Raw genomic sequence first — 14,001 nt, forward strand, 5'->3', positions numbered from 1 at the left:
TTTCATTACTTGAGTGAAATTCTAAAGAATATACAGCTGTAGGATTATTCTGGGTCACCCAAACTATCAATACTTGAATTCTTCATTTGGTAGATCTATAAACCCAGTTTCGCTTTTAGCTATGCTTGCAACCAAAGAAAGCAAACCCAGAATCACAGAATATTTGGAACCTTAGAGGCTATCTAATATAACCCATACATGAACAAAAATACCCTCAATGACATGTCCAGAAAATGTTCATTTAACCTTTCCTTGAAGTTTGAGGGTGATGATCAACTCACTATATAGCCAGATGATGCTAGACTAGTATTCATAAAGAACTGAATTCAAATCCTATCTCAGATCCTGTGTGACCTTAGGCACATTCCTTGATCTTGTTGACTTCAGTTTCCTCACCTGTAAACTGAGAGGGTGAGATTCAGGGACTTTTATGGTCTCATTTAACTCTAGAGCCATATTTTCCAGATGTAGTTACTTTTGCTTTTGGATAGTTCTAATTGGAAGGAAAATTTTTCTTACCTAATTCTATCTCCTGGCAATTTTGTACTTTGCCCATTTCTATCAAAAGCTTGGAAAATGTTCAGGACCAGAGAGCATAGATGAGAATACTTGAGCTTTTTTGTAGCAAAGTTCTGACCAGTATGGTATGGTCTAGGTAGGAGATCCCAGGCTTTACCCATAGTACTCAGGAAATGACATGATTTTTGTCTTAGATAGATGAAGAACCAGAAACTCACCCCAGATGAAACTTTATTTTACACATGGAGAGATTGAAGCCCCAATAAGCTAAGGGACTTGTCTAATATCACATAGGATTATATTTGGAGACAGAAAATACTTGAAAGTTAGCCCAATGTTAAAGATGGGAAAACTTATGGGAAAAAGAGCTCCAAAAGACTAAGGAACTTGTCCAAAGTGACACAAATGGTAAAGAGAAGACCTAGAATATGAACTGAGGTTCCATGACTCTAAACTCCCAATTGAATATTCTTTCTGCATTGTGACAGTCATTTTCTAATGCCTCTTTATAGTGTTCTTGGCATTCTAATGAAAATGAAAAAGAGTAGCAGAGAGAAATGGAGATACACCTAACTATAATTTCCTCTGTCTCTGTCAGGGATGCCTCTGTCAACTCTTTTATGAATGAATAACCTGATTTTCTTATCATTTTAAGGACAGGACAATTTTTAAGGGTTATCTAGCCACTTCCTTACTGGGATAAGAGGATAGACCTGAAAACTCAAGAGTTTTTATCATTGGATATTTATTTGATACAGGTAAAAATAGCTTTCATTCATGATGGCATAGCTGACTGGTTTGATTCCTGGGAGATGAATGGGCATTTGGAGACCTGGCAACAGAAGTCCCCAAAGTTGGAATTGTTGGGTGGAACAAAGTACTACCTGGAAGCTGAACACTATGGCATAACTCCTAGTCGTGGGATGAGCATTGGGGTCCAGATTCACAACACCTGGCTGAATCCTGATGTGATCAATACCTACCACCGGGAGAAGCTCCAGATCCGAGCCAGTGCTCAGAGGCTCCCAGAGATACAGGTGAATTTTACCTTTGGTATGCACTGAGGCTTAAGCTAAAGCAGTAACTTAGCTCTAAAAGTGAGGTAGCCATGATCTTGTGGAAATGACACAGTACAGGGAGTCCCACTCCTGGTGCAGATTAGCTGTGTGACTTTGAGTAAGTCATCTCCTCATCTTAAACTTCAATTTCCTGATGATATAAAAAGAGAGCACCTACTTCATCTCCCTTATAGATCTGTTATAAAGACAAATGGGGTGATAGTTCTGAAAATATCCTGCAAAAATATTATTTCTCTATGAGGTACTGGCACAAGTCTGTAATTCCAGCTACCAGGGAAGGCCGAAACTGGCAGATCTCCTGCACTCACTTATTCTGAATTGCAATGATCTGTGTTGATCGTGTGTTTGCACTAAGCTTGGTATCAGTCTAATAAGCCTTAGAAAATAATGGGGACTGAGAGAGGGGTTACCAAGTTGCCTAAGAAGAGGTCTTAGGTGGATCAATAGTGGAACTGACTCTTGAATAGCCTCTGAAATTCTATTATGAGCAAGATGTGGAAATCCATGTGAAGAGAGACAGAGAGAGAGAGAGAGAGAGAGAGAGAGAGAGAGAGAGAGAGAGAGAGAGAGAGAGCAAACAAGAGAGTAAGAGAGAGAACAAAGGAGAGAAACTGAGAGAGAATGAGAGAGATTAGAAAGGAGAAAAAAGGGGGAGGGAAGAGAGAAAGGAAGGGGGAAAGAGGAAAAAAGGAAAAGAAAAATGAAAGAAAAAAAAAGAAAAAGTATTATTTACAGGACTGTTGTTCTGTTTTGGTTGGCTTTCCTTGGTTTTAAGACTAAATTCCTGGTAAATTTTCATTGCCTTCACTGAGTAAGAACAGAGGTCTGAAACCCATCACTCATCAGGCTCCTTGATCTGTGGCTGTTGCTTTCTGACTAGCACCCAGCTCCTATGTCCCTTAGTCCTTTCAGCTTGTCCTCATCTTGCAAAAAGCAAAGGACTCTTATTCCATAGGAAAAGAGTCAGTATGTAAATTATTTGCATTCATCTTAAAGGACCTTAAGAGCCTAGATTTAGACCTAGGACATCAGAAGAAATTTAATAAAATAGCTCATGTTTTTCTGATGAGAAAAATGGAACCCAAGCAAATGAAATGATTTACTGAAAGTCACATAGACAGCATCAAAGGTGAGATTTAAATATTCAGTCAATGATAAGGCTTGAGAATGGGGTATGAGGTAGTTTAAAAGAAATGAGAACAGCTCTGGAGTTAGGGTATTTCATCTCAAATCTGAGCTCAGTTACCACTGTATGAGTTTGGACATGTCACTCAATCCTTTTTTGATTTGTTTTCTCATCTGTTAATGAAAAACTTGGACTTGATTTAGTCTAACTTCTGGCCCTAAATCTGTGACCTGCAATTTTGGTGTTTCAACAAAGGAGATTGAGTAAGAACATTTATTTAGCAAGGTTTAAAGAGGTCTTTGAATAATATCATTTGAACTTCTCAAGACAAGTTAAATAGACATTTGGAATATAAAGATAGACTCATATTTATGGCAAGAACAGCATTTATTTAATGGGTAAAAGCCAAACTTCCCCCTTTTTGTTATTGCTCAGTTCTTTCAATTGTGTCTGACTCTTCATGATCCCCTTTACATTTTGTTTGGCAAAGATACTAAAGTAATTTGTCACCCAGATTCCTTCTCCAGCTCATTTTATAGGTGAGAAAACTTAAGTTTACAAAGTTACAAAGGAGATTAAGTGATTTAGCTATTATCTGAAGCCAGATTTGAACCATGTAGATGAATCTTTCTGACTTCAGGTCAGGATATATACTACACTACCTTTCTGCTAAAAACTGCTTCTTAGTTTCTAAATTATGGATAAATTTAAATACTGAAATTCAATTAAATTCAATAAATGTTTACTGAGTGTTTATAATGGGCTGGGAAATGGACTAGGCAATGGAGAAAATAAAAACAGTATTCTGAAAAAGAAATGATAAGGGTGAAATCTGACTGAATTAATTAGTATGAATTATTTCTTCTTGGCCTTCTTAAATTTTCAGATGCTAAAAGTGACTGGCACAGGAAAATTTTGTCTCACCTGGGATGGTGTCTCCAGCCTGCCAGTGACTGTAAATGCGACTGCTGCCCAGGTATGAGCCTATTCTTCCTCCAACACTGGAACCTTCCTTAATTACACTTATAGATTTTCTACTGATTTTTCTTGATATAGTCATCATTCCAAGTGTTATTTTTTCCCCCAACAGATCCAAAGAGTGATAGAGGAACTGCTCACAATAAAATGCAAACTGGAACCACTTTCAGCTCAAATACTTCTCCGGTTTGGATTTGAACAAGGTGCTCTCTTGACTTTGGTGAATTATGAACCATTTCCTCTCCAATTCATTCTTCCTATATCTGTGTGTAAAAAGGAAAAAGTTATAAAAAGAAACAATTATAATTATCAGATTGTGTGGATTCTGGGGTTGTACTTTTAAACAAGTAAGAAAGTTGTTTTTAAACTTTGCATTTAGAAATGATAGCTAAATCATCAACCTGACTCTTTAACTGTAATTCTCTATATTTATACCCACAACTTGCATTCAAATTGTAGGACATGGCTGACCCAGAGAGTTCTAGACATTACTATAAGGAACTGGAGTTTCCCTCTTATTATATAAATCAGCTGCTTGAACTTGGCTTTTAGAAAAAGGATTTGATGAAAAAATATAGCTAGAATAATCACCACAAAACACTCTTTAAATCAGAGGCACACTCTTCCTTTGAACACACACAGTCTCTGGGAGACTAGGTTCAAGATTAAAATATAAATGTAGGGGCAATTAGGTAGTGCAGTGGATAGAGTACCAGCCCTGAAGTCAAGAGAACCTGAATTCAAATCTGGCCTCAGATACTTAATACTTCCTAACTGTGTGACCCTGGCCAAGTCATTTAACCCCAGTTGCCTAAGTAAAAAAAAAAAAAAAAAAAATTTATGTCTATATCTATGTAATGAATCACACATGTAGAGAACACCCAGACCCAAAAAGTATCTCTAAACTCCTTCCCCTGAGAATCTTTTTGTCCCTTTTGTGGAGATCTCATGCAATTTATTTGTAAGTGCAATTTTCTTTTCAGTATCAACAATTAGGCATAAATCACTTATCTCTCTTATGAAGGGGTAACAGACCCTGAAGCTATAACACTGTCAGATGACTTTCTCAACATCTTTTATCCATCTTTTGTACTTCCTTTTTCATTGGCTACTTTCTGGTATTACAGGTTAGTAATTAATTAGTTGATTAATTATTGCTTCTGGGAGACTGTCAGTGATTGATTCTGGCTCCTCCTGAATCCTCTGGTGACTTGAATAGGTCTTCAAAGCCCTCATGATTGTCTGGACATTCTCCTCTCAGAATAATTATTCACCTAGGATCAGGAAGTAATAATTTAATTATTGTATATAGCATCTTAACTGTGAGCACATGGTACTTCCACCCTTTAACTCCTCCTCCTGCCCTTCTCCTACCTAATATCAGGAAATAATAAATATAAATCCTATCATTATCACTTATTAGATGTGTGACCATGGGCAAATCACTTAATTATATCTTTAAAAGATACATGCCTACATTATGGTGATATAAAAATTTTTATGTAGGCATGTATCCAATTAAAATAACATATCCAGAATACTCTTCAAACTTTCAAGTAATATGTAAACATTAGATATCACATACATATTGTCTTAATATACTTGTAGATTACTTGAAAGTTTGCAAAGTATTCTGTATATATTATCTCAATTGAGCAATATATATGTTAGCTATTACATACATATTGCTGTGGTGCTATAAATTCTCATATATGAGTTAACATTTTGCAAAGTACTCTCTATATGTTATTTCAGTTGAACCTATTAACAACCTCAGAAAAAAAGGCATTCTAGGCATTGTTTTATAGGTGAGGTTAATTGACTTTTTGAGGGTCACATAGCTAGTAAATGTTGGAAGTTGGATTTGAACTCATTAAGATAAAGCCTTCCTGATTCTAAACCCGGTGCCTTATCTATTATGCTATCTAGTTGCCTTATCAGCTACATAAAGAGCTGATATAATCAAACCCAATTTTGACTTGTATATCATATTAAAATGTAATTTATTTCTATTTACTCTTTGGGTGTATATACTGTCACATGGAGTGAATTCACCATATTGATTTCACTTTTGGAGACTTTGTTTTAAACTTGTTTTTGTTGAATAATATGGATCTATTCCTTTAAGTATTGTACTTGAAAAAAAAAGTATTGTACTTGAAAATATTATATAATTTTGTCCATTTCTTTGCCACCAAATCTATCCCTAGGTCAGTCCTCTTAGAAAATGTTGAATTAAGGTGTTCAACAAACTTTTATTTTATGAGTTTATTGTGTTAGGCTATATATATATATATATATATATATATATATATGAAAAAGAATTTGTTACCTGCTCTTAAGGAAATTATATTCTAATAGGGAGTATTATACAAGGGGGTACTGGAGCAAGCTAGTGTTTACATAACTGGAGACAGATGTTAATTTTCCGTGTAAGTGTCATTCAATTGTGTCCAGCTTCTAGTGACCCCATTTGGGGTTTTGTTGGCCAAGATACTATAGTGGTTTGGCATTTCCTGCTTCAACTCATTTTACAGATGAGTAACTTGAGAAAAGCTGTATTAAGTGACTTGCTCAGTGTCACAAAGTTAGCAAATGCCTGAGACTAGATTTGAACTCAGGATGAACCTTCCTGAATTCAGGAACAATGCTCTATCTACTGCTGCCCTGTGTAAACTTTTACACTTCAGAAATTGGCAAATGTTACACATCAGATCTTGGTTTATTGTTTTGTTGGTTATCTAAACTTGAAAATGATGAAGAAAATGTTACTGTACAGATTAAACTTAAATGTGTTATGGGAGTATGTAACATATGATTAAATAAGTATAAGATAAGAGTATGAATACAAATGAGAAATTCTAAAAAAAAAAAAAAAAGTAAGTAAATTTGAGTGAGAGAACATGTTTGAATTTAGAGATACATTCTATTTTTTCCTAACCTTTTCCCAACCCTTCTTTCTGGTCTTCTCTGATGTCCCGTTTCTCTTTAAACTCACCCATCCTTTCTTTGTACTATGACTATTATCAGGTCAACAAGATTCTGGTCCTGATGGGGACCTTAGTAGTGGGACAGAGCCCTTCTGTGGGCGGTTCAGCATCCACCAGCCTCAACAAATTGTTAGAATATCAGAAACCATGCGGATGAGATACCAACTTGGTCAATATACACATGTAAGTCATAGTGCAAAATCTTTTTCAGGCTTCTTCTCACTTCTCCTTTAAAAATATCCATGTGAAGTAGTCACCAGAATAGACATTATTTCCTGATGAGGGGTTAGGAAACTGAGGCACAAAGTAATCATTGCTAAGAATTTTTGGCAATAGTAACATCCAGCTTATTTATTACCATAGAGATGTATCCAATGTATCATGGAATCACTGATTACCATGTTCTGAACTTGAAGTCAGATGAAACTTGGGTTTAAATCTCTTGGACTCTTAATAACTGTGTGACCATAGAAAATTTGCTCATTTCCCTGAACCTCAATTTTAACTTATAGGATGATGAGTCCAAAACTTTTTTTTCATTTGTCAAACTCCTTTTGATACCCAAAACAACAAAAATGTGTTGTGAGCCCCCTGAGTAATTTTACATTACTAACAATATTCTTTTAGATTTGTTCATTAATTTCCTCCAGTAACAGCAATTTTGTTATTAGAGCTTGATGTAATTGCTACATGAACACAACATAATAATCATGAGAGTTTTAAATTGTTGCAGAAATGAATATGTATATGCTTATCATCATGGAAGGAAAATTTATTTGTAACATAATTGGGGAGTTTTTTTTTTTTTTTTAACTGCTTAAGGTATCATCAATGAGTTTTTAGCACAAACTTTACATACCATTATTGGAAACCCTTTATATATTGCACAATTGTCATAGAACTAGATCTAGAAAGGACCATAGACATTATCTTGTCCAAACTCTTCCTTTGAAGATAAGGAACTAAGACTGAAGCAGGTTCAGCAACTTGCCTAAAATCATCCAAGAAGTAAGCTCGAATTCCTCATCTTAAAAATGGGAATAGCAGTATTTATCTTAAAGGATTCTTGTGAGAATCAAATAAAATAGTATTAAGGGCTTATCTGTATCTTAATGTGCTATGTAAACATCAGCTATGATAATTATAATCCCGATCATAACTAGTTAAAAAATAGGATTATAGATTTAGAACTGGAAGAGACTTTGTGAAAATTTTTTTTTGGTTTACACTCCTCACTTTGCAGATTTGAAAACTGAGACCCAGAAAAATTAAGCTTATAATAATACAATTTATATGTATTTTATAACATGTTACATATTGTAATATAAACTTATATTATTAAATTAAAAACATTACATGTGATAAAATATATAATATAATATACATTGTAATTATGTAAACTATATAACAATATAAAATATACTACATGTAATATACAATATATTTACAGATCATGAACATATCATGTTTATCCCTAAATACTTTTAATTCTCCCTCTAAAATATGTTTGCTCTTATCTCTGCATTCTCACTATTATTTCCTGAGTCTTGGTCCTTATTGCATGATGAACTGATTAATACAATGACCTTTTCTACCTCCGCTCTTCTGCTACTCCTTCCTGTTAATCCATTCTAAATAGATAGACATAGATATAAATATATACAATTCAATAACCCAGTCCAGTAAACATTTATTAAGTATCTACTATAGGCCAGGAAGTGTGCCAAACAATGAGAATAAAATTAATTTTAAAAATCTAATGGGAGAGATAATACATTAGGTGTCAAAGTGGATAGAATGCCACACTGGGAGTCAAGAAAAGGCATCTTTGAGTTTCAAATCCAGCTTCAGACTGGAGTCTTAGTAACTATATGATTTTAGGCAAGTCACTTAATCCTATTTGTTTTAGTTTCCTCATCTGTAAAATGAGCTGGACAAGGAAATGGCAAACCACTTCAGTTTCTCTGTGAAGAAAATGGGCTTATGAAGAGTCAGATGTGACTAAAAGGACTGGACAGCAATAACAATACATAAAAAGAGGCAGGGAAAAAATTGGGGTGGGACACAAGGGTGTACCTAGCCAGAGGACATCTGGTTTCCTGGAATTCAAACTAGTCAGAGCTGGGGTTTCAAAGTGGAATGAGCTGAGAGTCTAGTTTCTTTTTTCAATAAAGGACATTGGAAGGAGCTTAGTATTCTGCCTTGTAGCCCTCCAATCTGAGGGGAGAGTTGGTTGAGGGAGGTGTGAATGAATACTTGAGTATGCAGGAACATAGTCTGAAAACTGCTGCTATATACCAGTGAAATCATTTATCCTTCCCCTATCTTGTTAGCTTCTGTAATGCACTAGCCTTATTATAAAAATAGCTCAAATCTATCTTCAGACATTTACTAGACACTTACTTTAGTCACTTACTACTTTTTTTGTGTGATCCTGGATGAGTCACTTAATTTTTCTGAACCTCAGTTTTTACATATATAAAATAAGGCTAAAAATAGCATTTACCTCATAAAGTTGTGGTGAAGATCAAATAAAATAACATATAAAGTATTTTGTAAACCTTAAAATGTTATAAAATTGCTAGTTATTAATGCTATTATCCCTGTCCCTTCCATAACTACATCATTGTAAAAATTCTGTCTATTTATCTGTCTTTCTAGTTATCTATCATCTATCTACCTACATATCTCTTTCCTTTTCTATCTCTAACTACTTAATCTACCATTCATTTACCTACCTACTTTCTGTCTAGCTATTATCTATCATTTCTCTCTCTCCCCCACAACTACCTCTTTTTTATCTACTTATTTATCTCTTTTTATCTATGTCAAATAGTAGATGCTCAGTAAATATGTTTTGAATGATCAATGCTTGAATTAATCAACAAAAGGATATTTTCTATCTATAGTTGTGCTTTGCATATAAAGGCCACTTGAATGATACCATGATCATCTCAGTATCCTTCAAAAATAAATTTCATAAGATTGTAAAGAAGAAGATTGCTTGTCGATGGAATACAGAGCAGCTGAGGACTGAAAGGTACTTAATTTGGGAGATGATAACTGTTTGAATTCAGAGAGTTGGGGTTTGTGTTTCCTTAATACAAGGACAACAATACACCTAGGTTTTAACTACTCTATATAATATCTAATTATACTTTAGGCATTTTCATAACCCATTAGATTAGTAGAGGGTCAAAATAAGAGAAATTAATTATCATTAATAATATATAACAAATTTAAATCTTGAGATGAAGAATCCTTCCTAGAGCATGACATCACTTCTTATATACATGGAATTAAAGAAAGTTAAAGCTAGATAAGACCTGATTTATTCAAGCTCCTTCAATTTATAGATAAGGTAAATGAGTTCTAGAAGGACCCTCCTCAGAATTACATAGTGAGTTGGTGACAGAATAAAGGTGAGAACATAAAGCAGTGAATTTCTATCCCTTGTAGTAATTGTGGATATGTCTATAACATAAATGATATTATTCATTGGTGGCATTTCCATAGTACTAACTTGCTTTACCTTCTTCTAGTCTTTCTCCTATTTAAACAGCTGACAAACTGATTTTTCTAATGCAAAAGCCTGACCATGTCATTCCTCTGCTCAAAAATTCCAGTCTCTCCCTATTGCTTCTAGAATGAAGTAAACATTTCTTGGATGTTTAAAGTCCTTTATAATCAATCTCTGGCCTTATGTTCCAAGGTTATTAAACAATAATCTCTTTCATTAACTCTACTTTTTAGCCAAACTTGTCTGTTTACTATTCCTTAAACATGAGGATTCGTTTCCCATTTTCCTGACTTTGTACAGGTAGTCCCCCTAATTGGACTTATCAGTGATAGTGGTATAGTGGGACTCCTCAGCATACCTCATGGAAAAGCACACCTCTCCTTACTCTGCCTCCTAGAATTCAGTCATTTTTTTTTCAGTTGTGTCCAACTCTTTGTAACCTCACTTAAGATTTTTTTTGGCATTAATACTAGACTAGTTTGTCATTTCCTTCTCCAATTCATTTTGCAGGTGAGAAAACTGAGGCAATCAGGGTTAAGTGACTTGTTCAGGATCACACAGCTAGTGAGTGTCTGAGCTTAGGACTTAACTCAGGAAGATTAGTTGTTTTGACTCCAGGTCTGGCAATCCACTGCATCAAATAGCTGCTCCCCAGAATTTCTAGTTTCCTCAAAAGTTTAACTCAGCAACCATGAAATCTATCCCCAAACCTCTCAATTGTTAGTACCTCTTTCTCTCACTCTCTTTGCATTTACCTTTTAGATATTTTACATAGGATCATAAGATAATAGTATTTAAATTTAGAATTGGATGAAAATTTAGAGGTCATTTAGTCCAACTTTTTTATGTTAAAGATGACAAAACCAAGTTCTTGACTGAAGTAGTGACTTTCTCAAGATCACATAGGTGGTAAATGAGAGTCAAGATTGTGATTCCAGACTCTTTGACCCCGAATATCATTTCCCTAAACAGCACAGAAGCTTCTTGAGAGCAAGGATTATTTTGGCTTTCTCATCTCCTAGCACCTAGCACCTGACACAATGTCCAGTATATATACAGTACTTAATACATATTTACTTGATTTATTTTTCGTAATATTCACAGAGGAGTGAGACAGCCAGGTGCAGGAAAAATTAGGAGATCTAGAATCTCCAAAGTGTAGTCCTCAAGAATATTTCACATATTATGGGAGTTGGGATTTTGTAATTGCTTATTTATGCTCTCTTATACTATGTAGCATGAAGGCATTCACTCTTGTTTCAGGGATGAATCAGTAATAACTAGCTTAAGAGAATAGTTAAGTGGCATTTCATTTAAAATCCATGCCTTCTTTCTATTTATTCTAGTGTAAAAGTTCTTAACCTTTTTGGTATCATGGATCCTTTTGACAGCCTAGTGACACCCATGGATCCCTTCTCAAAACATTTTCCTTAATTCATAATAGAAAAAAAATGCCAAATTTCCAGTTAGGTTAGTGAAAATAAAAAATGTGATTTTCTCTTCATCCAAGTTCACAGATACCCTTTGAAATCTATTTATGTTTCCATTATAGATCTATGAACCCCAGGTTAAAAACCTTGCTAGAATAAGACTTTTTTTTCTCCAGTGATAAAACATTTGGTAGGTTAACTTATGTCAGGGATCTTTTCCCCACCTAAATAATCCAGAGAACAAAAGAATTATTGCTCAAATCCCACAAACTCCAACTCAGTCTCCTCATTCCCAAAGAAATGTCCGTAAGTGACCTCTGCTTTTTTTTTAATCAGATGAGATCAGCTTTTACCCTGTTGTTTTTCAGCTGGAAGTTTGTTTGTAAAGACCTCTGGGAAACATGTGTGCATCACTCTGAAGACCTCCATGACCGTCTGAACAACTCTCCTGTGGTGGTGCATCAGATTGATGTGTTTCCCCAAGTACATGAGAAGAGCCAATTCTACATAGATGAAATTATTGTTGCAGATAGAAACCTAACAGGTGATTATCTAATTCCCATCTTTTTCCTGTCTGTCAAACATTTTTCTCTGCCATACTTGTTATTGGTTAACTTTCTTTTCTTTTACCTATAGGATTTGTTTTGATAGAGGAGTCACCACCTCACAAATTCAAATTACTTCTTCTTCCTAAATTATATTCCCTAAAACAATTAAACAAAATTACCTAAAAAGTGACTAGCTGATGATACAGATAACTTTAATGATCTCACATAATAAAAGGAACTTGACATTACAAAACCTGAATTTGAATCTTTTTACTTGTGTGGCCTTAGACAAATCACAATGTCTCTGTGCCTCAATTTCCTCAAATGAAAAATGAGGTGTTCGTCCCAGATGATTTTTTAGGATCCTTCTAGTTTAGAAATTTGACATTATCATGAATATGGGTATATATCCAGCCACAGTTTTGGACCTGGAGATATTACTATTAGATTACTATAGAGATATTACTAATAGATTAATAGATTACTATTAATTACTACTACTATTAATTACTACTACAAAGGAAGAAAAATGTTCCAACATGTTCAGTTGAATTTAACAAACATTTGTGAGCTTATTATGCATAAGCACTATGATGGGCAAGGGGAATTCAAAGACCAAAAAAAAAAAAAGAAAGAAAAGAAGAGAAACAGGTGGTTGTAGTTGAGGATAAATCAAGTCCTGAATAATATCCTTCAAATTCATCATTAGTGTTTCTTTTCTGCCTTTTCCCAATCTCTTCATCAGTGAAATTTCTTCTTGCACTTCAGACACTGGATTCTTGCCCTTTTTTTTTTTTTTTTTCCTAATTCTTTTCCAAGCAGGAAATGGTGGATGTTATTTACACGTTGACTGAAATTCACTCACAACAATGTGTTCACTCTCCAGGTGTGTACATTTTTGAACTTTCAAAATCTTTAATTGTGGGATTAAATCCTGTTAAATAAGTTTGTGGTAGCCTAGAACAGATACTAATAACTACTTAACATTTACATAGCCTTTTGAAGTTTGCAAAGCATTATATGTTGTATCTCATTTGATCCTTTTAACACTGTGTGAGGTAAATGCTAACTGAGGTTCAGAGAGGCTTTATAAGGACATGTAGCTAGTAAATAGCCAAAGAAGCACCCATACCAGGGTCTTCTTAAATTTTAGCCCAGAAGCTACCCACAGTGCAAAGCTGCTTCCCACTCAGATGGGGAAATATTTTTGTCTTTACTGGTTTGTTTGTTGCATTTGCTATAATAGATCCAATCCAATACAAAAGATCAATCTTTCTTTATAGGGAATTTTGCTAAACCTTAACTGATGAAACTTGCTTTGGTTGGCTTATTATCTCTGAAAGTTGAGAAAGAGGAACTGTTCAGAAAGAACAGCTAGGGGCCACCTGGATTTTTTTCTTTGTCCTTGCTCCTTTTCAAATTCTAAATCTTGTTTCTTTCCTCAAATGATAGATAAATACTAGCACCTTTTTGGGACCTCTCCTTCTGTAGCCTTTAATATCCTATCCTGAGTTTTTTCCCTTTTCTCCCCCTACTCCCAGGGATATGTTAGAGTGTAGTAAAATACAAATAGATCCCTTCCAACTATATATTGACTTAGAAAACCAAACTTTAACATTATATATAGTATTATATTTTTATCTATTTTGTTAAACATTTCCAGATTTTAACTGGTTCCAGAAGCACTCAAGAGTTTTTCCAAGTCATATACTAACATGAATTTGACATCTTTTTGCTAAATCAGGAGAGATGCATTGATTGGTAAATTTTTAGTATGAACATTTAAACATTTAAACTAAACATTTAGAAAT

At 34.5% G+C, this 14,001-nt stretch overlaps 1 protein-coding gene across 1 annotated transcript in view; it reads left to right on the top strand.

The window, feature by feature from the left end:
- Positions 1 to 14,001, top strand: part of PKHD1 (PKHD1 ciliary IPT domain containing fibrocystin/polyductin) — a 611,151-nt gene that overhangs the window by 57,042 nt on the left and 540,108 nt on the right. The window contains 6 exon segments of the mRNA XM_031964731.1: positions 1,278 to 1,556; positions 3,611 to 3,700; positions 3,815 to 3,905; positions 6,733 to 6,875; positions 9,602 to 9,732; positions 12,011 to 12,186. Of these exon segments, the coding sequence (XP_031820591.1) occupies positions 1,278 to 1,556; positions 3,611 to 3,700; positions 3,815 to 3,905; positions 6,733 to 6,875; positions 9,602 to 9,732; positions 12,011 to 12,186 (910 nt within the window).

Source organism: Sarcophilus harrisii, chromosome 4 (genome assembly GCF_902635505.1).
Source record: "Sarcophilus harrisii chromosome 4, mSarHar1.11, whole genome shotgun sequence".
Classification (NCBI taxonomy): Eukaryota; Metazoa; Chordata; class Mammalia; order Dasyuromorphia; family Dasyuridae; genus Sarcophilus; species Sarcophilus harrisii.